The 27,596-nt window shown below is 40.3% G+C and overlaps 1 protein-coding gene across 38 annotated transcripts in view; it reads left to right on the top strand.

Annotated features, from left to right (window-relative positions):
* nfasca (neurofascin homolog (chicken) a) overlaps positions 1-27,596 on the top strand; it is a 108,259-nt gene that overhangs the window by 38,110 nt on the left and 42,553 nt on the right. For 33 of the 38 annotated variants that reach the window (XR_533796.3, XR_533797.3, XR_533795.3 and 30 more), the window contains 5 exons: positions 8,164-8,300; positions 20,473-20,521; positions 21,503-21,663; positions 23,890-23,907; positions 26,246-26,354. Coding sequence is in view for 32 of the 38 variants with exons in the window: in XM_008410279.3 (XP_008408501.2) it covers positions 21,549-21,663; positions 23,890-23,907; positions 26,246-26,354 (242 nt within the window). In the remaining 6 variants the exon portion in view is untranslated. Of the gene's footprint in view, positions 1-8,163; positions 8,301-20,472; positions 20,522-20,603; positions 20,682-21,502; positions 21,664-23,889; positions 23,908-26,245; positions 26,355-27,596 lie in introns of those variants that run through there. The other 5 variants (XM_081607499.1, XM_017304761.2, XM_081607486.1 and 2 more) reach the window with 2 other exon arrangements.

Below are 27,596 nucleotides of genomic sequence, written 5' to 3'. Positions count from 1 at the left end.
TATGAAATTAAATGGAAATAATAAAATGTAAATGAATAAAAAGACTATGTATTAAAATCCAACTAAAACCCTGGCTGAACCGAGAAGTTTCTCAAACGATCACCTCGGTCAGCAGCCAGGCATCAGGAAGGCTGCTCCCAAGGTGAGGAGCGTAATGAGAAAATGAAAATGACTAACAGAAGGCCTGCGGGGTCAGGTGGCCTGCAGGAGAGAAGCAAATCTGATGAATAGGGTGAACTAATACCTTTAACAATTTTAAAAACCAATAAGTGTTCCATAAAAACAATTGGAAATGCCACAGCTGGCCCTGCAAAGACTCACGCTCTGCTGTGATGCCAGATCGCTTCCTGGTCTGCGTCAGAATTCTTGCAGCTACATTTTGAAGATGTGGTCTTCTCAGGAAGACTGAAGCATTAAACAGCATTAAAGTAATTATTTTCCAGGGTTGTAACAGCATATGCTAATGTCACTGGACTGAGAGAGAACGGGCCAACCTATTGCAATATTCTCTAGAAGACAAAATACATTCTTTTCTGTTTTTGATTCCTCGTCGATGTTTGAAGATGTGCCATCTGGGGGTTTGTGCCAATAACTAGAACCTTAGTTTGTTCTGTGTGAACTTATCTGAAATGTAATTACCTGAAATGCAGGTAATTTGTGCATTAGTGGCTTTTTGTCAGCAGTACAGAGAGGTGTGACATCAGCATAGCTGGAAAACTAAAGACTTTTTCTCTACTTTTGGTCACCATGTGGAGTTTGCATGCGTTGCTTGAAATGTTTGAGACGTAAAATTTAACCTTTTTTTGGTACTTTGGAGTTTAAGGAAAAAGATTTCAAGGACCAGTTTCCTAAATGTACAAAGACATTTCTGTGAGAAATGAGCTGAAGCACTTAAACAGCTCAAGAGAGTGCAGTCTGTCTGAGTGTGTGTGGTATAATAGTTTAGTCAGCAGCACTGTCGGTGGCTGCATATCGTTCTTTTAACACTGATACTGAAGTTGTGTCATGATTCATATTGGACCATTCAGGTCTTTTGTGGAGCTGATTCTGCACTGTGGTTCAATTTGAGGCCAGGAATGTTTGGTGTTCAAATGAGAGCTGAAGTTATTAGGAACCCTGTACTTAAAAAGGCCTTTTTATTAAGAGTGTGAGTGTGTGTATTCTGAGAGGCTTCATTCGCCTGTGGGAGGATTACGGCATGAATGCGCACGATGTGTTTTGTGTCACTGGGTCAGGTGTACGCAGTAGTATTGTGATGTAGACAGGTGTTTGCTAAGCGTTTCAACACGGTGGATATTCTGTGGAAATGGCAGAAAACTGAATACACGCAAACACGCATGCATACACACACGCACACACACACACACACACACACACACGCACACACACACACACACACACACACACGCATGCAAACATTCTCATTGTGAAATACAGTCCTTCCTTTGTTTGGGAGCGTTGTGGAGAGGAGGTTAATGCACCCAGAAAACTGAAAGAGAGAGAGAGAGGGGAACGCTAATGGACAGTGACGACGCTTTCACAGCAAATATTTGATAGCAAGAGGTCTCAGACATGAGCGTCCCATCCCCCTTCCTCTGCCCCCATCCACCCCCTCTCTCCATGGCCAAAGGGAAAAGATCAGAACAAATTATCCATCTGTGATCAGCCCACAAATGAACTGCGCTCAAATCGATGCCTCTGATGTTTGTCACGTTTCGACTTTTAGGAAAGGAAACACGTTGAAGTTGAAGTCTTTCTTCAGGTAAATAATTTTGACAAGTACGAAGTTGTAGTACTGTGACATTTTAGGACAAAAAGTAGCCCCTCTGTCAAGCAGTGGTTTCAAATCCTCTGAAGCAGTCTATTGGGTTTATTGGCTCAAACCTCCAGTCAGTTGTGGCAGATGGCTGCTAGTTCTGAGCCAGGTTCTGGTTCTGGTTCTGCTGGAGGTTTCCTCCTGTTAAAGGGGAGTTTTTCCTCTCCACTGTCGCTACGTGCATATGCTTGGGATGAGGGACACAACTAAAGTGATTGTTCCTACGTGTTCGTCCAGGAGGAGTGAATTCTGCAGGTAAATGACTTGATGGAAACCTTTTAATCTACTTTGAATAATTCAGTTGAACATATTTTACTGTTTGGTAACTGGATCGATTGAAATGTAGGTATGACCCTTGTTTAGGGTTAGTCATACTGGTAATGGTTATGGATAGGGTCAGATTGATGGAAAGTCTCTGCAACGATAGACGTATGTGTGAGTGTGTGTGTGCGTGGGTGGGTGTGTGCGCGCGCGCATGTGTGTGTGTCTAATTAGCCTCATCTGCAGAATATTTAAACGACAGAAAGCGTGGATGCAGCAGGAACCAAGCGCCAGTTCTGTGGATCTTCTGGGAATATAATTAAGAGTGAAGGTTTTAAATAATTTGATCCATATGGAAATGATCCCACTGATTATTGAGAAAGGTGTAAATAATTTCTGAAATGCCATCATTTAGTCACAGTGGAAATAAAATTTATCCTCTGGTTGTATTGGTTTTGCAAAAATAAATAAATAAATATAAATAAATAAATAAAACAAATAAAATTTATATCAACATTTAAATTAAAGGATGCCTGAATAACAGATGTTTGCGTAGCCACAGTATTCACTTCCTAATTGCTGAGTGACTTTTAAAATAAAACTGTTAGTTTTCACTTAAGAAATAAGAAAATGATTTTATAAAGTCTTTATCACTCTATGATTAGTTATACCCTCAGATTTGCTGTCACATTCAATTCAAGAGAGGGTGGAACCGTTCCAGAACATTTGTGTTACCTTCAGTTAGAAGAAACATTTTGGTCAAATGAAAAGACCAGCAGGGTCCTGGAGGATGCATGGGAGTTCGCCCAACCAGTCTACATGTGTTTTGTGGACTTGGAGAAGGCGTTCGACCGTGTCCCCAGGGGGTCTTGTCGGGGGTTCTCCGGGAGTATGGGGTACCGGGCCCTTTGATACGGGCTGTCAGGTCCCTGTATGACCGGTGTCAGAGTCTGGTCCGCATTGCCGGCAGTAAGTCGGGCTCGTTTCCGGTGAGAGTTGGACTCCGCCAAGGCTGCCCTTTGTCACCGATTCTATTCATTACTTTCACGGACATAATTTCTAGGCGCAGCCGAGGTGTTGAGGGGATCCGTTTTGGTGGCCTTAGGATCACATCTCTGCTTTTTGCGGATGATGTGGTCCTTTTGGCTTCATCAGATCGTGATCTGCAGCTCTCGCTGGAGCGGTTCGCGGCCAAGTGTAAAGCGGCCGCGATGAGGCTCAGTGCCTCCAAATCCGAGGCCATGGTCTTGAGCCGGAAAAGGGTAGAGTGCCTTCTCCGGGTCAGGGGGGTCGTCCTGCCTCAAGTGGAGGAGTTTAAGTATCTGGGGATCTTGTTCACGAATGAGGGAAGAAAGGAGCGGGAGATCGACAGGTGGATTGGGGCAGCGTCTACTGTGAAGCGGGCGCTGTACCGGTCCGTCGTGGTGAAGAGAGAGCTGAGTCAAAAAGCGAAGCTCTCGATTTACCGGTCGATCTACGTTCCCACCCTCATCTATGGTCATGAGCTTTGGGTCATGACCGAAAGAACGAGTTCACAGGTACAAGCGGCTGAATTGGGTTTCCTCCGCAAGGTGGCTGGGCTCTCCCTTAGAGATAGGGTGAGAAGCTCGGTCATCCGGGAGGGACTCAGAGTAGAGCTGCTGCTCCTCCACGTCGAGAGGAGCCAGTTGAGGTGGCTCGGGCATCTGGTAAGGATGCCTCCTGGACGACTCACTGGTGAGGTGTTCCAGGCACGTCCCACCGGGAGGAGGCCTCGGGGAAGATCCAGGACATGCTGGAGGGACTATGTCTCTCGACTGGCCTGGGAACGCTTTGGGGTTCCCCCGGAGGAGCTGGAAGAAGTGGCTAGGGAGAGGGAAGTCTGGGCCTCCCTTCTGAAGTTGCTGCCCCTGCGACCCGACCCCGGATAAGCTGCAGAAAATGGATGGATGGATGGATGGATGGATGGATGGATGGATGGATGGATGGATGGATGGATGGATGGATGGATGGATGGATGGATGGATGGATGGATGGATGGATGGATGGATGGATGGAAAGACCAAAATGTCTGCGAGAGGTGTGAATATTTTAAGCATCAAACAACACTTTTCATTAATAGTTTTTAACACTTTCTTTTAAAATAAAACAAAGCATGCCTGCTGTGTCATAATATAGATTTTTCTGCAAGAAGTGAAGCTAAATTAAGTTGTACAATTTAACATTGTGATATTTGGAGTTGTGCAGATGTAGGTGGCATGATGTGTGGCGGTGTGAAAGTTTACAGTGGATCCATAGACGTCAAGTGAACTTTGAAGATTTAATGAAAATGATGAAAATAAAAACTTTCACTTTCAAAAACCACAGGGAGCCAGAACAGAACAAAAAGTAAACCACAATGAAAAAAGCCAACAAGAAAACACAGGGGGTACATGGGGTGAAACAGGGAAGTAACAGGAGGAACCAGCGAGGAGTGACTGAGAAAGACGTGCTTAAGTACTGGGAGGTTGAATGCTGAAACAATGGACCTAGGCTGATTAGCTAATGTGTTGCAGGTGTGAAGGTAGAAACCAGAGACAGAGTGAAGAGAAAGAAAGAGAGAGACAAAGAGAGAGAGGGAGAGTTGCTTACTAGAGTAAGTAAAAATAGCTAGCCACAAGAGATAAACATGATAAACTAGAATCACTAAGAAAGAACTGAACTAAAGAAAAACAGGAACAAGACTGATCTAATCAAAATAAGAAACTAGCACAAACTAATAATGAAATTAGAATCAAATCAAACCATAAAACAACCAAAGATCCTAACAGAAGGGCTGAGATCCTACTGCACCTGATAAAAGACCAGCTCTAGCAGCACATGCTTGTGGCTCTTCTCAGTATGTGTCATAATTTCCTCCTGACCCCAGTCTAAATGAGCTATTTAAGCGCTTAACTTGCTCCAGCGGTTTCTTCCACTGAGTGACCGTCTTGATTGTTTCGGCTCCAGGCTCAGCTTGCCATTGGCTGTTGTGTCACTCACTCGTAAAAGGTTTCCTTAAACTACTGACCAGCCCGGCCTCAAGCTGCTGACTGCTGGGTCGCTGCTTGTTTACATATAAAGTGACCAAGAAATTGATAACCAAGTTAAATCATTTATGAATAATTTACCCAAAATATGTCATTCTATCAAAGGAAATTTTTTTTATATCTATCTGACTTATTCTACGTGTTTTTAATAGATTTAGGAATCGGCATCTAAATTTTAAACTTTAAAATATGATCACATCCATATTAATTATTAATTAATTTGATTGCCAGCCAAATCTTCCTGTTATTGTCAGTCATTGTTCCACTAATTTAACTAATTTCAGCACCTGGAGGAGTGCAATGTGATTAAAAAGCAAAATGCAGCTTTATGTATCCGATTTTATTTTATTAAATATTCTATATCTATTTTCGTAACCTGTCAAGGGACTGCAGATAATCTGGTGCAGCGCATTGAATGGTGATATTGGTATTTGAGCTGTACATTGTCCCTTTCTAAAGAAAGTTTATGAGTTATCCAGTTATTTACTGGTACAAATGAACACAAGGCCTTTCCCAGCCAGATATCATCAAGTGGCAACAGAGAAATCTGTGATCAAACTCATAACCGTCAGATTCCAAGACAACTTCTCTACCCACCGAGCCATGGTTTCTATCCACAGCTAAATTCATTTAGAAAAAAAGTGAACAATGCAACTTTTTAAAGGTTCACTGTCTTCCTCAAATGAAACTTGCGTGTTGAGGGAATTAAAAACTAAATATCTGACATTGATCCGAGGCCGTCTGAGATTTTGAACGTAAAGGGAAGATAAGAGATGTGTCGTATCGTTCTACATAATAAATGAACAGAGAGACATTAACTGTGTCCCTATTGGTGAGCAGACATGTGTTAATGCACATAATGTTATTTTGAGAGAAGAGGGTAGAAAATGAAATTTGGTAATGGTGTAATTATGGCAGACAAATTGGGAATGACAAGCATGTTTGTGTGTGCGTGTGTGTGCGTGTGCTTGTGTGTCTCTTTAGGACAACCCAGGAAATCACAAAATGGCTTTTATTGTTTTAGCCTCCAGGGAGACGATCCAGAGCTGCCAACTGAGGCCCAGTTGATATGGTTTTAGAACCGCACTCAAGTAAACAAAGAGAAGAAGCTAAAACAAGACATTTCTGTAATATTGCTCTCGTTTGTAAATAGGGCCCCCTTTTAAAGGAGAGGATTAGTCACTTAAAAAATTCACAGAAAAAAAAAAAAAAATCAGAATTCTGAAATTAAAGTCAGTTTTTTTTTCTTTTTTCTTTTTCTCAGTGGTTTTAAGCTCTTCCCTTTTCTCTTAAAGTTACTTTTGATAAATATATCACAAATATCACAGCTCTGAGTTAAACTGTACCTCTACCCTGACAGGTCTTGTCCCAGCTATTTTTGCCCAAAAAAAGAATACAAATACAAATACAAAGATTGTGAATTTTTTTTAATTACTAACCATAAACAAAAAATGTTTTTCAGCTTGCTCACATGTTTTGTTTTGCTGGAAATCCTTCAAAAATCGTGCTGCCAAATTTCACGTGAGCACAAGAGAACAGTGTGAATACACCAATCAATATCTGTCACACCTTGGCATGCTGAAACAGGACCGTCTGTTTTCTATGTTGAAACTGATTTCAGTTTTGTGCCATAAATCCACGTTGAGCAAAGTGGCTCATTAGTTGCTGCTATCCTGCAAATCGGTTTACAGTTACTTCATTCAGTCCTATTAAAACAACCACTATTATAATAAACGATCAAGGATAATGATCCCTTCTAGCTCATTCCTGTTAGATTTGTCGTTATAAAGGACAGAGTTCAGAAGCATGCAGTAAACACTGCCTCCGCTCTGGGGAACGCAAATATGTTGGTTTTGATAGAATGTATTGGTTACAAAAAATTTTGGTATAATAATAAAGTGTGAGAACAGAAAGAGTTACAGAACACAAATTTTTCTGCTGAAAAATTATCTCACCAGCCAAATTAATATTCAGAATGACAACAAATAAGAAGATACCAATCCGGGCCTCCAGTGGACAGCCGTCTGTACAGCTGCTCTGTCAGCTTAATCTTCATGCGGCACACACATACACACACCTGTTTCCATAACAAGTTATGTTATGGAAACATAACCTGCTGATATGTTTCAAACATATTAAAACGTATTAAAAACATTGTGGGCTGCACAGTGGTGCAGTTGGTAGAGCTATTGCCTTGCAGCAAGAAGGTTCTGAGTTCAATTCCCAGTCTTTCTGCATGGAGTTTGCATGTTCTCCCTGTGCATGCGTGGGTTTTCTCTGGGTACTCCGGTTTCCTCCCACAGTCCAAAAACATGACTGTGGGGTTAATTGGCCTCTCTAAATTGTCCCTAGGTGTGAGTGTGTGTGTGCATGGTTGTGTGTCCTGTGTGTCTCTGTGTTGCCCTGCGACAGACTGGCGACCTGTCCAGGGTGACCCTGCCTCTCGCCCGAAACGTTAGCTGGAGATGGGCACCAGCAACCCTCCTGACCCCAGTAAGGGACAAGGGTGCAAGAAAATGGATGGATAAAAACATCGTACTCGCCCCCAATCTATCTGTGGAAAAAAATCTTGTGGTATCCCGGCAACAGATTTCCTCGTAGCTCTTTAGACGCAGTTTTTCCTGTTATGCTGCCCCCTGCAGGCAGCTTTAAGCTAATTTATGGCTACTTCTGTTTCCCAGGCATGTATTTGACTAATCATTAGGTGATCTTCTGACACACCTAATAATTTTACTGTTTAAGCTGTTGGATTATGGATTTCAGCAACAAACATATTGTATGTTAATGTATACTTACATCCTATAGAAGTTTTTCCTTTTGATTTTACTATGATGACTGTGATTGGAATTTCCTTGAATATGAAAAACAGTGAATGTTTACAATTACTTCATTCCAGTGCATTTCCTTTTTAAAGTTTTCTATCTCCACAGAAATATATTTGCTATAATCAGGCCTAAGAGTTTTCATATTACATTAAATATACTGTAGTATATTTCATAACCCCATTTTTGTGTATTTGTGTTGGATATTTTTCTGCAGTGAGATGCCACCGAGGTGCAAGAAGCAACAACGTAAATAGCAGAGAGCTTCTCCAAATGCTCAAGATACAGTTCTGAAGAGTTTCCACCTCCGAGTCACAACAGCAGGATTTAAAGCCCTGGGAATGAAAAGCTAAGGTAACTTGGGTGCTTCCACAAACTTACGCTTTTGTGAGATACCTTAGTTGAGTCATTACAACATGACCCTAAACGCGTAACGCAATGCACATAGGCCTAAATAATACCAGCAAAGACAGGTTTTATCTCAGTCATCTTGAGTTTGACTCTTCAAAGTGTCTGTATGTTTAACTCAAATACTTAAAATTTTGATGTGACAGGACTATTTATTCTCTTATATTTGATGTAGTTTTGTTTTTGTTTAGTTTTTTCCTGTGAGACATTGCTGTCAAACAAAAATTTGAATCACGTGCAGATATCTTCGTTGTGTTCTACGACTTGTTGAGGCTACCACTAACCAGCGGCTTGCTAGCTAGCCAAAGTGCACATTTATTGCCGGTTGGCTGGACAGCGCTCGTCTTCAACCACTGGCTCATTTCTGTTGCCATTCCATGAGATTCTACATTCATTTGGTGCTAAGAAGCTTGGTATTGTAGGGGTTAAGGCTGTAAAGAGCCAAATGCAGCCCAAAGCTGCTGTCAATAGCCATGGAAATGTCACAGCTTTAATCTGCTGGAGTGGCTAACGCTCCCCAGCTTTAGCTTTAGCTCCTAGGACTTCTAGCACTGACCTAGGAGCATCATTTAGTGAGACTCAAACTCTGACCTGCGCAGGCTTAGTGGATACTAAACATGGTGGTCAAGCACCAGTCTGACTTTTGATGAATTTTATTTCAACACAGTTGTTACTACAAAGGGAAAGGCATCTAAGAAGGAGTAAGGAAAGGGAGTAGAACATGGAACGAAAAGAATTATGACTAATATCTAATACAAAAGTAAGAATGTGATAAGATGTAATTAATCTTGAGTGTTTCAGATTTTATTGCTCACACAGAAATGAGATCTGGTTCTCAGTGAGTTTTTGGCAAAAGGAAATTAAATAAATAAGTAAATAAAAATCTCACCAGTAATGGCATTTCTTCCTCGATAATTTTCCATTCTTACAAATATATACATAACATTGGATTTTTTTTTTTGTACATCCCTGTCATGAAACACGTCTTAAATTTCATAAAATGTGGTCTTAAAATAAAATATTAAGACCTAAAGACCGGAGAAAATATTAATATTAAAATATCTTAAAAGCCTGCAGAAACCCTTTGTCAATGTTTTAATTTTGTGATATTGGCACTAGAGATCACATGATGAAATCTGCTTGAACTGACCTTTTGCAAGAGATTTCTCAAATTTAAGAACAGGAGCTGGTTACCACTGGTTTATTTTCTTTCATAGACCTCACTTCCTTGTCTGTACTTCTCTTACCATAAACTTCTCTAGTCAGAATGAAGGGCACTGCTTGAAAATATGTTGTTTTTTTTTCCCGGTGTTTCAGCACAAAAGGGCCATTTTTATGCCAGGTCTCTTTTGGATGCAAGGTTCATGTTTATTCATTCACCCTTTAAAATAAGTCACTTGGGAGCTTACATGGCATTCTGATTGAATTTCATACCCTGTGTTTGACTTTACAATCAGGCGATTTTTTAATCTCAAGTCCGAATGCGAAGTAGAAACACGCGTTTCAAATAAACGAGAGGAGGTTGTCTGCCATAGAATTAATTCCTAAATCCCGTACATAATGCAAGCACATGCATGATCAAAAACACTTTATGCAGTTCTTGACCTGACTGAAGAGTGAGACACATCACATCTCACATGCCATGAATTTTGTATCGCTAATCCATATCTCTAGCCTCGTTCTGCTGCTATGCTTAGTCTCCCCCTTACCACCTTCTCCTCATCCTCATCTTCACCCCTTCTTACCCCTCCCTTCGACGCCTTTGTTCCCTCGCCTACCTTCTTCATCTATCCTTTGCCTCGTGGGGCTGTTGCTAAGGAGCCCTGGCAACCACAGGGTTGTCTGGGCAAGAGGGAGAGGTGAAAAAAGACAGCTGCAAAAAGAAGAGGGATGAAGGTACTGGGGCCAGGGGAGGGAGGTGTGGATGATAAGGATGAATGGTTGGAGGAGAAACACAAAGTGAAACCCAGATGTGCTATCGGGGCGCGTGGTACACTTTCATTGTCAACAGTGGATGATGGAGGCCTACAGGGTGGATGGGTGAGAGGAGAAAAAAATGAGTGGCAGAGAAAACAAGGTTAAGGAAGCCGGGACCAAAAAGGATAAAATGAATTGCATAAAAGATGGAGCAGTGAAATAAGTCTAGCAGAGAATAAAGAAAGACCAGTCAGCAAACAACAGGTTGTAGCTTTTTTTATGAACTGGCCTAGAATGGGAATCTCATTCTGTCCTGTGTCTTTAAGGATGCTTTAGATGAGGTAATCGTGTGGTTTATGTGTGTCTATTTTCAACTCTATTTCCAATCTCTTGCTGGCCTCCAGTTCATAATCTCATCAACACCACAGAACAAATAGACCACCGATACTCTCCTACATTCTGTAGTTTGGCCCACCTAATGTTATCTTCTAAGGAAAGTACACCCTGTCTTCTTGTGCCTTTGATTCTAAAACCTGGAACCCAACTCAACCCCCCACCTTAGCATTCCTCAGACCAACAAGTCGGTTCCTAGTCAGACAACATTCTCAACACTCAACCAGAATACAAGTTAATCCGCACCAGAGTTGTCCAATGGACCCATGTCTCCAATGAACCTATGTCTCCAATGGACTTATGTCTCCAATGAGCCATGTCTCCAATGGACCCATGTCTCCAATGGACCCATGTCTCCAATGGACCTATGTCTCCAATGGACCCATGTCTCCAATGAGCCTATGTCTCCAATGGACCTATGTCTCCAATGGACCTATGTCTCCAATGGACCCATGTCTCCAATGGACCTATATCTCCAGTGGACCCATGTCTCCATCAACCTAAACAGCTATCTGTTTGAAGCTTCCTACTGTCATGCAGCTCTATCCCATGTTCCACTTGTCTTTCCATGTGTCTTTTGTGACATCTCAAGATCATCAGCCTCCCTTTCATGCTGGCTGCATCTCTGCTACAAAGTAAGACAAATAAACCTCTCTTTACTTGCCCATCTGAAGCCATTAAACACCATTAGATTCTCCTGTAATTCTCCTTTCCCCAGCCTCTGCATTGATCGTCAGTCACATATTTGGGTCATAAAAGTAAATCAACAAAACATGACAACCTGACGCCTACACCCCCATAACCCACCTGCCCAGAACCCTCAGCTTACTGTGGGCTGTTTGCTTTGTTCAACTAAATCATGTCCACTGACACTGAAGGAGTTCCTCCTACTCAGTACTCCATCACAAGTGTCTATTGAAAAATAATAAAACTGAGAGGTGAACAACAATCTCTATAAATCGTCCATTGACTGTGACTCTATTAACCTTGAGTTGTAAAGGAGCATTAGACTTCTTCTATTATTTGCAGACATAATTGTCAAACTCAGTCAATGCCTTCCACCCACACCGTCAAAAGATAGGGCAGCAGAATGGAGCAGACAGTGCAAAATCAGACCAGTGAAACATTAATTATAAGATCAAGGCTAAGATGTTTGGTTTAAGCTGCAGCGAAGGTTGTTTGGTGTGCAGATCAGTATTCATATGAGCAGTTGGTGCTTAGGAGAGGCAAAGAAGATCCTGGATAATTGTAAACATAGATGTTTAGTATGTCGCACACTATAGACCGAATAGGTATATGAAAGCAATAGTGCTGAATTGCGTCAATTGCATCCCCGCCCTAGGTCTTTTAATATGTTTATTCTGTCAATTGGTGTTTTTTTTTTTTTTTCTTAACTTGGAATGTGAAGTGGCCACACACTCGCTATGTTTCCATTCAACTGTCTTGAGACTTCAGAGGAAACTTTCAAAATGTCAGAAAAAAAAGAAAAAGAAAATGTGAGTTAGGTGTTTTACTGATTTAAAGCAAATCAGCCAGGCTACATGAAGCATAATGTCAGCGACATATGGGAGTAAAACACAGGAAGTAGAAGTTGCAAACTAGCATGGACCACATATTTCAGAGTCTTTCTTCTGCGAACTTTAGGTTTGAACTTTAGTGCATACATTTTTTCTTTTGGAAAAGCTGAAAGCCACCTCATGCGAACATGTTTATGTGAAATAGAGCTTTGGAGCTGACGTCACAGCGTATGACGTTTACGTCGCTCGGCGCCATTTTTGGTGTCCACAGACCAAAACAAACTATTCAGAACACCGGTGTTTTCATTGTGTTACCGACCGCAGTGAAGTTGTTTTCAAGTTGGATACTGGATATCCCGCGCTCCGCCGAGTAAGGGACGTTCAGCTCAAGGTTGATCCGATTTATGAACGCTAATTCCGGCCAGCTGTTCTTTACTGGTCCCTCCTCAAGCGCTCGGAGTTTCACATAGGGACAGTCAATTTCCAAACACTCCTGTAAATAAAGACTTTGTCTTGTGACCAACTGATACAAAAAAGTGCTATTGCTATGCTATTACACGAGGCACACTATCCTCTATTAAAATTTTATGTCATATTCAATTATTTAAATAATTTTAACATTAAATGTTTTCTTCAGTAGCTTCCAAATCGTGTCCCATTAAGACTGTATAGATGAGGCACACTCACCTTTATTAAATTTAAACACTTTATATTTTTTTTAGCTATTTCTGTAGTCAATTTTTTTCCCCATTTTGACTTTTTATTTTTTAACCAAAATTATATTTTAAAAAATATTCATAAAATGCATTACTTCAGATGATCATCACTTGTTACCCGTAATGTTCAATTGCATAAAATTCTAGGACAGGATCTATTTCATTGCATGTTCACTTACCTGAAATATGTTAAATACAAGAAATATTTATTAGAGTGTGAACTATTTCATAAAATTTGTCACCTTTGTTGTTTAATTACACATTAAATGTTTAAAGATGGGCTCTTTCATCTGGTTTGTGTCATGATGTGGCGGTGGACACAAACGCAGCAGGTCTACGTACTTTATGTGGATGTTATTTTAATGAACAAAATAAACTAACTAAATCCAAAATCCAGGGAAAACAAGGAAATCCTAAACACAATGAAACAGGAGACACGAGGGATAACAAAGGTAACAACTGGCAACGTGGTGAGCAGGATAACAAGACAGACTGACGAGTTGTGACTGAAAAAGAGGAGCTTAACTAGTGGGACAATGGCCTAAATGAGAAGAGTGACAGCAGGTGTGAGTAATTTGGCACAGGAGCTGCTGAGGGCTGGGGGGAAGGTGGCACAGGGAAACTAAGGAGATCTGCTGGGACACAAACGGGAGGAAACAGGGAACTGAAAAATACTTCTAATACAAAAGACACTAAGAGTAAAGAAAACCTGATGAACTAGGAGAGAAAGATATGAGGGAAACCATGACCGAACCTAAATAGAAACAAGGCTGATCTAACAATAAGAACTAAGGAACACAGAGCTAGAGAAACTAGAAAATCTAAACAAAGAACTTAACTAGAATTACCAAAGAAAGATACAGACAGACTCGAGACATGAAAGAATAACTGAACCTATGGTGATCAAATTAATAAATAAACATTACTAGAAACCCTGCAGGGAGGCTGAAATAAGAAATAACTAGGATCAAATAGAATTAAACTATAGTCATTAAATAAGACTTGAGATGGACTCAGACAAACAAGGAAAAGCAATAATATAATTCTAATTACACTAAATACCTCTAATAATATCAAAAGGACCATGAAGGGCTAAACTAGTGAATTAAAACATGAAGCTAAATAAAATGAAAAGCAAAACAAACCCAAAAACCCAGTGTCCTGACAGATGTCTGATTATACAGTTGTTTACTTTAATCACATACAATATTTATTTAAAAATATAATCTTTCATCACATGTATGTTTATTACCTGAAGTATTTAAATATCACATTTTTACTTAAAATATGATTCATTTCTTCACCTGTTTACATGCAACTTGAAGTGCTTGAATCAAACGATTCATGAATGTTTAATACATTAAATTATTAAATGAGAGAAAACAGCCACTTCCAACTGTATTTCAACACAAATGGTTCCTGTTCCTGTTCAGAGTCTGCAGCCTTGCTGAGCTCCTCTCTGGGGTTTCTTCCTCCTCAGCCTCTCCAACTTGCTCCTCTTCTGTTGCCTCCGCTACTGTGTTTTCATTATTTACCTCTTCTGGGGTAAATAATAAAAACAGTCTCTGTAACTTGTTGATGGTTTTGCTGTATCGCCTCTTTAATTGACGCCCATGTCGGTCCGATGTTGTGCCGTTGACCTCGCAGTGACCCATATTCAGCGCTGGACCCCAGTCAGGATTGAGCTCATCCATTTCATACGTCGGTTTGCCTTTAAGAGGACATATCTGAACACACATCAGTATTAAAGCTGTACATTTGATAACACTAGTAAAATAGTTTACTTCACAATAATGTAATAACCTCGACGTCCACTGACAAAACTCGGACTACGCTATCTAAACAATATAAGCCCGACCTAAACAAGGTTGACCCACTTAAATGAACTCAACATAAACTGAACATGAGTACACCCGGACAAAATCATAGCAAAAAATTATGACACAACACTAACAAAGCAAATTTAGACACTCACCAGAATGAAAATGTCTGGAGCAAACCTGTAGGTATCTGGGGATTTTGGAGAAGGTAATATCAGCGTCTCACCGCTGACACCAGGACATTCATTTTCTTTTCGTTAGCTCCGTTAGCTTAGCCTCCTCGCGTTGTTTCCAAGCAGGAAAATAGTGAAACGAAAGTCCGTTTTCCATCTTTTTACCGTTTCAGTCGTGTGATCGGACATTACAGACAATAACGCAGCAAGTTCGTACCATAGCTAAATTATTTTAAGTAACTTGGATTAAAAAAATCTGCGGGACTGTTTTTGTCGGTTATGTTTATGGACACCAAAGATGGCGCTGATACCCCTCCGACTAGGGCAGTGACGTCCCGCTCCGAAGCTCTATTGAGGAAGTTAGTTTGAATTTTGTCGTTTCCATCAACCTCTCCCAATGCGATACTTCAAAATGTACATAAAAAAAACATTCATGGAAACATGACTACTGATATGAGTTATCTTATCTCGTCTCGTCTCACCTTGCCTTGCCTTTTCTCTTTGTTTTTGATTTTGATTTCGATGTTTTACCTTTTCTTTCTCAGGTAGTATCACAGAGGCTACAGTCTAAGGCAGGGATTCTCAAATCCGGTAGCTTATGTACCTAAAATATTAATTTGAATGAAAAAATGTAGCCTTTCTTCACATATGGCCAAAAAGCAAAAGTTTATGACTTAAAATCTGACAGTTAAAGGTAGCAGAAAATAAGAAGAGTAGTGTGTTGAAGTGTTACAATATTAAGGTGTATAAAATTAGCCTTCTATCTATGTTTCTGTGTCTATCATTTTTCTTGTTAATTAGCTTAGCTTTTTAGATTTTTCCTTGGTAGCTAACTTATTCCCCATTGCTTGTGTTTTAGACTTGTTTCTATAGATTAGAGTTTCTTCCTGTTGATTGCTTGTGTTAGTTTCAGGTTTTTCTTATTATCCATGGTGTCCCCGTGTTTCCGCTTGGTTTCTTTCTCCCTTAGTCAGCCTGTCAGCCTGCTTCCCTGCCCAGATGTTTTCCATCTCTTAATTTCCCCCGGCTGTCCCCTGTCCTCTTCCTCCTTCCTCAGTGCATATCCAGTATTTTGATTTCATCATTCTCCTCTGACTGTTTTCATTGCGATCTGTTTGTCTCTGTTGTTCCCTGTGTTTTACCTCCATGTTCTCAATGTCAGTTTCATTTTGTTCTTTTTTAAAGATTGCAGTCATACTTTCTGCACTTGGGTCTTCTTTAACTACCCAATATGACATGGAGGAGATTTCACTAGGATGACTGAAGCCTATTTCCTGTTGATCACGCTCTCTCCTTAATAAAGTGCCATCGTGTAAAATCAGGACAGTAAAAGAACTTCCCTCCTACCAGCCCAGTTACTACATGTCTAGCCGAGATCATCAGTTTTCCTCTGGTACATGCAGTGCAATCAGAGTGGAGTTTGAAGCGTGGCGTCTGTCAACTGTCTTTGATTTCTTCTACAAATATTCACTCTCCTCTCATCCCCCCAAAAAACTGACTTTTAGGGGAATTATGCCCCTGTAATCATCTGAAGTTGATTGACAAGTGGGGTGTAGATGAACTGCTCCTTTATGTTCCTTAGATGATCTGTAGGATCATTTTTTTTTCTGTTTGTGTTTCCTTCTCTCTTTTCTTGCTGTTTCTGGAGAATACATCGACTGAAACCGTTCGCCTCTCAGCTGCATCTCCATGTTTCCCTCATGTTCCCTAATTTTCTGCTCACACTTGCTCTTGCTTTTGATCAAAACTAGGTCATTCTGCAACAGTGAGCTACAGCTCTTCCCAAGCATGACATCCAGATACACACATTTATCGCCTGGCAACCGTGCATTCACCCCGCACCCACTGGTTCTTCTTCTCTTCATGTCCTCCATCCGACTGTCCCTGGAGGTTGCGCGGGGTGCCGAGGGTTAGGCTGAAATACGACGCCACTTTGTTTTGTCCCTCTTCTGTGTAGTGGACATGGGAGTTGACATGGATCTTTTAGGGGAAAGTGGAGGTAATGACACACATGGGAGGTTAATTATTTATGGTATGTCTGTTAATGTAACGCAAAAATGGATTAGTAATACTTCCTGAAACATTTAACCCACATTTTGTAGCATTAAGACTTTGTCTGCAATGTAATGATTTACATAGATGCTGATTTCTAGAACTTGCAGTGAATTTAAAATGCTGTCATAACACCTTAAATTTTCAAAGATTTTCAAATATAGTAAAAATGAATTCATTTATTAATGAGTGATGAAATATTTGGTCCTTTATCTCACACGCCAACTCACATCATGCAACATGCCGTAAACGTCAGGGTTTGTTCCAGCAGTAAGAGCCTCTTTCATCCACCTCACCTCAGACCAGAACTGTGTCTCCTCGTGTTCCTCTGTTTATTTTATGCTGTTCTGAAATCAAACCGTTTTCTTCTGTTCCTCATGTTTGCTCAGCAACATTTACTCCTGTTCCTTTCTATCTTCACTGCCATTTGTCCTGACGTTTGGATGTCTGCTCTGCTTGGTCTGTGGGTTTTCTTTTTAAAATCATCTCAATACCTTTTGAAGGATGATGAGCTCACACAAACACACATACATGTCTACCCCACATTTTAGTGTGGAGTACTATGATGTGTTGTACCTTTTCAGGCTCTTTATCTGTTGTGGAAATAAAAACACGTCACACCTCGAAGGTAAATTTGGAAGGAAATGTGTTCCTAGATAAGAACCAGCTGCTTGTTCTATGCTTTGCTTCGTCCAGAGGGTCTGGACTCTTAGCTACTGAGAAACGTTTGCTTTCTGGAGGCATGAACTGTTATCATGTACTAAATTTTACCCACCATTTGTTTTTACGTTTGTTCGTGACGTATACAATGCGCCAGATCAATGCTGTGAAGCTTACGGGAAACAACCACTCTCCTCTACGAAGAGAGAAGAGCCGAGGAGGCTGTTAATGTTAAATCAATACTTGGAAGCGTGTCCGACACGGACTGGACGACTTCATTCACTTCCTCCACTGCCATTGTTTAAACTACAGGGAGACTACAATTCTAAAACAGCGCAGAAAATCGACGTCATCGTTTACAACTTCTCTGTCTGTTCGCTGGTTGACCCAGTAGAATTCTACTCTTTCTTGTGTCGGGTTCTGGTCTCCCCGTCTGGCTCACATTGAGCCTGGTTCTGCTGGCTCATTTTGAAATTTCATCTTGAGTTGTTTCTTTTGACGGTTGCTCTGGATGAGGAATTGCCCAGCAGACTTTTGATCCACCCTGAGAATCTGTGACAGTGTGCCAGAATTATATATTTTTAATTTTTAAGCGAGGACAAATAAATGTCAGTGTTATTTATTGCATCCAGCAGTTCTAAATACAAGATGCAGCTGTTGGTCAAGGTCCAATAGGAGAACTCCTGGTCTTGTAAGAACGGAGTTACAGTGTGAAGTGATCCTGCGACTTGCACAGTGACTCTTTGTCGACACTTGAATGACAGGAGTTGCAACATCATTTAACTGCCTTTTGGATCATGAATATATCTTCGAATTTGGATTGAATTGATGTTATTTTGGATCTGCTCATTTTGCTGTGAATTTGACCAGACTGAAGCCGTCATTTGGCCTGTATGAATAAACCAATGAACCGAACTTATTATTTACGCTGACGATAAGTACAAGATAAAAATGTAAAATGTGATAAAATTCTTAATTTTACTGACAAACATTTGAAACAAATTGTCGGCTCTAAGGTTTCAGGTTTCAGTTGTGACTGCAAAAGCGGAAAATGGAGAGTTAATTCCTGTGCGTTGCCATGTTTTAGGCTTTTTTTTTAGGAAGCCAAACATTGTTATTCAGATCTTCATCGTTTTTTTGATGTGACGCCGCTGCTGGGTTCAGGCTGGGTTCTGTTCAAACACTATGGAAGTGCTGCTGGGTGAGCTGCCAGCTTGCAGCCTGTGACCATGGCAGCCGCTCTCCTCAAGTAGGACAGACTGCTGCTGTGGCCTCTGGCAACACACTTAACCCAGTTAACATTTTTTTTACCCCAGATGTTCCGTACATGTCCTCCTGGAGTCAAAAGCAGCATCATTTCATCTTGGTGAACTTCTCTTAGGTGGTGTTGCTCAGTCGTTTTTATCTCCCAATAACGCCTTTTAATGAGTCAGCTGTCACCGTTACTAAGAAGAAGTTCTAAAAGTCCAGTAGGTACATTTATATTATGTTTGATTTCAGATCAGACAGGGAGATAGCCAGCAGCCTGGAAGATGAGAACTGGGTCAAAGTACAGTTTGCGTCCCGCCATTCCTAAAAAAAAACCAGAAACCAGTCTTGGGTTGCCCCTAACGACCTCTTCATTTCTGCTGCACGATTTGTTTTCCTTCAAACATCCTGATAATATCTCGCGGCATCGCTACCTCTTCTCTGCTCTGTTTGCAATTAATGCAAATAAGTTATGATTCATCTTTTAGCTTTGCCGTAAATTACCCATATCTGAGGTTAGGGTCAGAATACACCAGAGCAGCTAATTTAAGGCCCAACTACATCAGGAACCTTACTTCCTAAGTTAGTTAAATTAAAATTTCTCTTCACTCATTTATAGATTAACATATTTGCATTTGTATGCTTGTTATTTTATTTATTTATTCATTTATTTATATTCAGTCATATTTGATATCACTCACATCACTCTTAGGTACACACACACGCACGCACCCACACACACACACACACACACACACATAATACATTTTATCGCTTATGGTTATATTTTTATTACTAACATTTAACACCTTAGATGCAGTAGCTTGTCAACTAATAAGTAATTTTCACTTGGGGATCAATAGAGTATATTCCATTCTATTGAAAAAAAATACAAACAAAAACAGATATTTATTGATTTTTTTTGCATTTATGCAGCAGAGTGTGTTGGGTGCGTGTACTCAGCTTGTCTTCTGTTCATTTACCGCTGCTGCAGATGTAGAGCGAACAATGAAGGAACCTCCCTGAAAAACACATTCAGTTGCAGCAGTTTTTGGAGAAAGAAACTCTTTAATTCTTTTCTTTCCCTACATTTCCATAGAGGGGTCTCCCTGCAGGTAGACCTCGCATCTGGTATTTTGTGTGTATTTTCGTAGGAGTGAGTAAATAAGGACCCAGAAAGAGGCGAGGGTGATCCTGAGGGGAGCAGCAGCTGCTGCTGCACAGACCGGCTCTTTATGGTGCAGCCGCACTGTTCAGATGAAGTTTCCACTCTGCTGCAGACAGTCCTGAGGCGTGAACGCTTTAGCGTGTCTGCTGCTTTCATTGTTTGCCATATACTGTATTTTTCTGCTTCTTTCCATTCTGATCATTTTAAGCAGGCTGGCGTTTCTGACGCACATTTCTCCCTCAGAGTTCAGTTCTTGCTGAACCTGCTTTAGTGACTAAATGTCCGATTTAGTGTGATCCATGCCGTGCCCTTCTTGATTTAAATATTATTTGTGTTCAGATTTCTTCTGTAAGGATGATCTAATGTAATCTAACAATTTTCTGGTTGTGTTTTTTCCCCCAAAAAACAATGGATGTATTGTTAATTCATATGTATTTTCTTTATTTCTCTACAGGTCTGTGAGGGGAGTTGCCAGAGTGGAAGGAAATATAACAGCAGCCAACGTGAGTCAGTGTAACAGTGCGCACAGCATTTAGAAAGCAAGAGTCCGTCATGATTAACCTGACATGATACACCTGCTGTCTGAAGGATGTGTTTGTTTGACAGGGACAGTCTAGGAAACACTTAAAACCAGAACGCTCCTGGATCTGACCGTCTCTCACGGTCAGTTTAACAGGAGGGACTAAAACACAGCCGGGTCCAAACATTTTACCACCGTAGCCAGAGTCGCCAAGTCAGAAATGCGGTTTTATTATATTTTTATTTGACAGAAAATCAAACAATAATTAAGATAAAACCTAAAAAAAACAAATATGACAAACATGTGTACCCTGAAATGATTTAAGCCACTATTTGTTTACTTAGCATTTCATATTTCTGTAAAAAATTGTGATTTGCCTGATTAATTAACAATTCATAAAAATCACTAAAAAACAGAAATAAAGACTTGTGAAATGAATCTATATTTGTTTAACTTGGTGAACTGAGTTCCTGAATGTTTTTAATTTCTAATGAATGAACTTTTCTGTAATATTCTCATGTATTGAATGTGACTGTATGAGTACTGCTAATCAACATCTGAGAAAAATGAAGAAAAAATTACTACTGCTATTATACTAAACTAAAACTCAAACATGATGCTTGCTTCACTTTATGAGCAATTACATTGTTGCCAAATATGACTTTTTAAGAAACCACGACACCTTTGATAGCCCTGATGAATTTGGATACATGAGCATGTTCATCCTGCCTTGTCTCTTCCTGGGAATGCGGCCTGATCCCGTTCGTAGCAGCTCATCCTCTCCTCTCCTGTTTTCTAAGCACTTTTCTCTGGAGAGCCAGAGCAACCGAGCTGTGAATGTAGGCCAGACCTGAAAGACAGTCGCACGCTCACCTCTTCATGACCTATTTACAATACTGTAGCACACTTTGCTGCGCTACCTTGATCTTTCTAAAAAAAATTTGTATTCCTATCTCCACTCCAGAGCTGTCAGAGGAACCGTCTGACCAATCAGCAGAGGGCAGGATTGTATGCGGCCAGTTGGAGGGAGAGAAATGTTGGGAATGGTTGGGCATGCAGCCCTGACGTTGCTGTCATTACTGCTGCTGTGGCAGGAAGCGGCAGCCATCGAAGTTCCTCTAGATCGTAAGTCACTCAACAGGCTGAAAAGTGTAAACACTGCCCAATTACAAAAAATAATTTACATGAAAACATACTGGTTCATATTTATTTATTCTTATCAACTCTGACACGAAAACAAGCCAGCTGTTTTTTGTTTTTAGAAGTGAATCACATTTCACAAGACACAGCTAGAGCCGGAGCAGAGAGCAATGTGTTCTCTTTACGCAGCCAGACTCTGCGTTCTTGAACGCATCATGGTTTCTGCAAAACCTCTTCAATAATGATGCGTGCATATATCGTTATAAAATACATATGACCCATTAAGTAATTATTAGTAACCATGTTTAGTTGATTACAAATACCATTTGACAGGAAAACATGTGACGCTGTAGATAGAATCTAATTCATTCAGATAGTGATCAGAACAGATCACCTCCTATCTGTGGATAATAGTTTAAGGACTCATTTGTTTTAAATTAAAACATTATTTCTGTCAGGGTCTTAAACACACCTGGCTCATGCATCTTTACACACATGGACACACATGGACAGTCTTGCATTGACCTCTAACCCCTGTCAGCTGTGAACTGCTCCATCTCTCTTCTCATCTCACTCTGATATTCTTTTGTGCCTGACCTTTGGACACTAGGCTATTATGTTCTGCCGACATACTGGCATGTCCATCCCTTAGAGGAAAACTGGATGAGTGGCATTCTAAATGAGTTAAGTACAGCCCAACTCAATCCAGATTGTAACGCGGACCAGTCCGGTTCCATTGATTAAATTAAGACGGCTGAGAAGAAATGATCTAATAAAGGAAACACAGCAAACTGCACAGAGTCACTGACTTTCCGTCACTGCCTGTAATATCTCATTTTCACAGAGCAGTAGGGAACAGGTGGCTGTGTTTTGGTGCGCTATTTTGTCTGTTTCTAATGTAAAAGCGGCCCATGCGTCCGACTTGTACCACGCCGTTCCTGGACCCCTTCAGTTGTCGATCCGTGTAGGACAATGACACAGGTACAGTAAGGGCGGAGCTACTGGCGCCACACGTCACAGTCCTTTGTTCAAAGGACAGGAAAACTGCTAGCAAGCATGAGATGTGCTAATGCTAACACATCACATTCGTCGTCTCAGTAATATGATGGAATGTTAGGGTTGGGTTTCCTCCAGTGGTGAGTTCCTCCTGAACTCAGCATAAAACCATAAAACACCCAACCAAACCGCGCTGACTGGTACCACACCACATAACGAAACCAGGCGTATCTAACCAAGCAGAGATAAATGCCTCCTTGTAAACACATTACTCACACTGATGACTAACAATAAGGAGTCGAGTCGTCATTGGCAGCTGTTATTGCAGAGTAAAACACTGATGAAAATGGAAGTTAATAAAACAAAGAATTAACACCAAACCAATATGTTCTCACACATCACTAAATCATTATTTGGTGCTTTGTCATTTTGTCTTATTTTAGGTAGAAGTGCACCGAGTCTGTACATTGTGTGGTTATGGTTGCGCGTACATGAAGAAGGCCTTTTAAATCTGTTGTTCTCTCCTCCAGTTTCATATTTTTTTCTGTCAGTTCAACACACAGAGTCATTGTGTTAGTGATGTTTTTTTTCTGAACACCATAACAAAGTGTGTTTTTTTTCTCTGTTTGAAACTGCTTGTGCTCCACCGGTATGGAATCCTCTTCCAGGTGAGTGTCCTCGGCTTCTTTTACAGTCCAAATGTCACGTCTCTTCTGTCACATAGATTACATACTTTCCATCCTAACTATGTTACAGTAGTGGCTCTCAGGTGGTCAAACTCTCTCTCAGCTCCAACTCACCACATTTTCTTGATTTGTGTCGCTTCCTCCCATTAATTCGGTAAAGTAAAGATTATCCATATTTCAAGCATAGACTTTTTAAGAGATGAGCAGAAGGAGATGAAACGCACATATATCAATTGCTTGATATTGTCATTGATTGTTGCCTGCATTATGCTAAAGCATATAAATAGTATAGTTATTAATAGTTATTAGTACACTAATAACTCTCAGTTTGACTCCTGACTGAACATATTGATGAATAACACTAACTGCTCAGTTTAACAAAAACTAAAAACAAGTAGCGTGGATGAGCTAGGAGCTCTCCAAACCTGTATCCTCCAGTTTTAACATGGCACGGTAATCAGTATGCCTTTATTAATATTAACCACCCCATCACATCTTTCTCTCTTTCTGTTTCACACCGGACTAACAGCAAAGATCCAGCAAGACTGTAAGTATCTCTTAGCATGTCGTTCCTTCTGCATCTCTTCCCCCAGCAGTTAGCATAGCACATCTGCCACCAGCCGGTTTTTTAATGCGCATTAATCGCATTTGGAAAGGTTGATGGAAACTGCAAAACTAACAAATGACAATAAAAGTTATAGACTCAACTGAGTGGATTTTTCCAGATCAACTCAGCTGTTAAGCTATTAATGAGTTAATGCGCTGAAGGGGAGGTGGAATAAGTTGTGACGTAGTGAGCACTTAACTTTATTACAGCCATGCGTAACATCAACATCGGTTGTAATGATGCTTTATGTAGCCACCAGTAGATGGAAACATGCCTAATTCGGTTTTTTTTTTCTTTCTGTTTTTGCGAAATTTATAAAGTTTGCTCAAAATTTGCGGGGCAATCATATGTTACCATAGCTACTGAGGGCCTTCTACTGTCGAACCAGTGAGGTCTGATTATAACCTTCTGCTGCTCAGCTGATTGTGGCTCCTGCATAAACCACACCAGGCAGTCTGTAAATGTGAAGCACTTTGATGTGCGTGAATAACTCTCCTAGTTAAGGTTGGAATCCCACAAAGGAAAGGGGAAAACTGTTTACATCCTCCATTTTTCTGGCATTCATACAATCACATTTAAGCTGTTGTGAACTAAGTGCAGCAGAATCCTGTACCAGGGTTTAATACTTTTCCCCTAAACTGCTCCAAAGTGGTCTAGTTTGAACCAGCCTTTACTTCAATGGTGCTTTCCATTAGTCTTCAGAGTCGGAGCTCGGATCGCTGTGTTACATTCTTTCAATGATGCCATTTTCCAATACCTGCTGTTATTTCTTACCTATTTTTGTTATCTTTGAATTGTACAAATAAACCATGTTTTTAGAGCACTCATGATGGCGTTCAGATTCACCAGTGGAATAAAGATCTATTTCTCTTAATGGCAAAACTGAAAGCTCTGAATCAGATGCTAACTTTAGTGAAACAAGTTAATATCTGTTTTATCAAGAAGAATATAATGTCTGTCTAGTTAACAGACAAAAATCCAAAGGATTGTATTGGAACTATTAACATTGGCAGACGTTTTAGGATTGAACGAGTTGCTGCTCCTTTTATAAAAAACTACACCAGTCATGTTTCAGTGCACATCTACTATTAACTGCTTACTTATAAACGATTCATGTGGACGTTACATTTCATTAAAAAATGGCAAGGAAAATTAAAAGAGCTGTTTCTGGAAAACGAGAAGTTGCCTCCTCGTCCCCACGATCAGAGTATGTTTACCGCCATGTTTGAAGCGTTTGACGATACCTTTGGAGTGGATTGCAGGTTTTCAGTGAATTATAGATGTTCATCAGCTTTAATGTCTTAGTGCTCTCGTGGGATTTTCAGGCTTAAACATTTTAAATGCTGGCTGCAGTCATGCATGCTATTTTCTTTCAAATGCTTCTAACGTTATGGAGATGCGAAAAAAAAACAAAAACAGCATACAGCTGGCAAGCAAATATGCCGGGCCAGATGTGAAATCCTCTTTAACATCTGGTGTAACCTGATTCAGGAGATTCTCTTACTCTTTTAGTTATTTTGTCCTCTCTTCCTGTTTTCTTTCTGAAGTTGAGGTTTCTCAACCTGCGGCTCCGGAGCCTCATGTTGGTCTCAATAAATTTGGGGGGGAAAAAATTGCTAAAGAATTAGTATTTGAAAATGTGACGGTAGTAAACATTGCTAGCATTAGCATTTTTTCAAGGAGCATATTTATAGCATTTCCTACAAAGAATGGCAATAATGGTCTAATGAATGTTCTTTTCTATAATATAATTTATTTGTCTTTTGGTTGCTACTTTGATGTAATTTTGATAAATTTGACATTTCGTTGAATTCATTACCTTTATGTAAAAGTTTATATATTTTTTTTTATTTTACTTTAAAACCAAAAACCAGAAATACATTCCCCCCCTCTCATTTAAAAATCAAGACATACTTAAAATAATCAAATTTGTTTCATGAGCTTTTGTGGCTCTAAACAGATTATTTGTAGATGGATTAAAGATAAAAAATGGCTCTGAGGTGTAAAGGTTGCTGCTTCAGAGTATAAAATCCAACAAATTGGTCCAAAATGATGTCCTCTTTATGTTTTCTAAACCTATTTCTATTGTGGGGACAAATATCTCCTACTCCTTCTCCAGCATAGCTCATTTAATGACTTTGTAATACTTAATAATAATTGATATCATGCTGTTTGTGGTTTGGGGTTGATGTAGATATCAGAGCGGTGTGTGTACCGGAGTGTATCTACCTGTACGGTGTATGTATAAGCTGTTGCTTTGTGTCTGCACGCTCCACAGTGAAGCAGCCCCCCACCATAATCAAACAGTCAGTGAAGGACTACATCGTCGACCCCAGAGATAACACCATCATCATAGAGTGTGAAGCCAAGGGCAACCCAGTGCCAACGTAAGCAGTGAACACTCACAGAGCCCTCGCAACACATACACACACGCACACAAACACACACAAACACACACCCTGATTTGGCTCCCTCATTGGAGATCAAACAGGGAAATTCAGCTTAATTTCCTAAACGATGCTTATATAGAAATGGCTTCACTTGCTGAAAGAGTTTTCTGTCTTAAGCTTTATTTCAGCTTTGGAAGCTGAAATAAACAGGCGCAATGCAACCTGACATTCTATTGGCTGGCATTTGCAAAGCAGCCAATCCAGCGGAACCTTTCATTTTTTTTGTTACTGATTGGCTGTTGCCCTAAAAGCGGAGACAGTGGATGCTAGCTCCTGTGGTTGTACTAAGACAGTTTATACTGTGTTTATTGCTGCATCTTCAGGGATATTCGTTGTTTGAGTTATTAAAACGGGCAGTAATAATAGCCTTTACAGGGGGTCTCAAGTATTCACAGATTTTAGCTGGAAACACGTGGTTGTGGTCTCTAACTCTCACACACTCGCACAAACTACAAAGCAGCAGTTTGTTTGTTTGTTTGCTTTGTTAGTTTCCTTCTTACATTTTTCCAGAAATGGTAAAAGTTCAAATGAAAAATCATCCACAATTAACACACTCATCTCTGACTGAAGTTATTTAAGCTCAGGTGATGTTATTACTTAATTTCTTTGCATTCAGACAATTCTGAGAAAGTCCATACTTGTGTTTATATGTATTTTCTGCAAATAATATTTTGAGATACATTTTCATGATGTGATCCCCATCAGTGGACCTCTGGAGTAAATGATGTGACAATTATCTAGCAATAATTATATTAACATGAGCTACAGCAGCCATTGGAGCAATGTAGAGTTTTAGTTTTTGTTAGTCCAGTTTCCAAATCTAGTCTTAGTGCCACTCACCATACACACTGAAACGTCCAGCCTGTCAGAGCGTTGGACACACACTTCGTTACATCATCATGGCGAGGACCACTCAGTACAGTGGGACATTGTTTGTTTGGATACAGTCCAGCTTTACGTAAGACACACATTCCACATGCACCCACACGCATACACAAACACACATGCACGCACACACACACGCACGCACCCCCCCCCGGCCCCACACACACACACGTTTACGTGGCTATCTGTGGGGACTTTCCATTGACACACACACAGACACTGTTCGCTCCTCTGTTCACAAACTTTCTCTTCTTTTCACAGGAAGAGCATTGTACTCCCATAATGCACTCAGTT

The sequence above is a fragment of the Poecilia reticulata genome, chromosome 5, assembly GCF_904066995.2.
Source record: "Poecilia reticulata chromosome 5, P_reticulata-male-v2, whole genome shotgun sequence".
Lineage (NCBI taxonomy): Eukaryota > Metazoa > Chordata > Actinopteri > Cyprinodontiformes > Poeciliidae > Poecilia > Poecilia reticulata.
The sequence above is the reverse complement of the archived record's forward strand: the minus strand, read 5'-3'. Positions and strand labels throughout refer to the sequence as shown.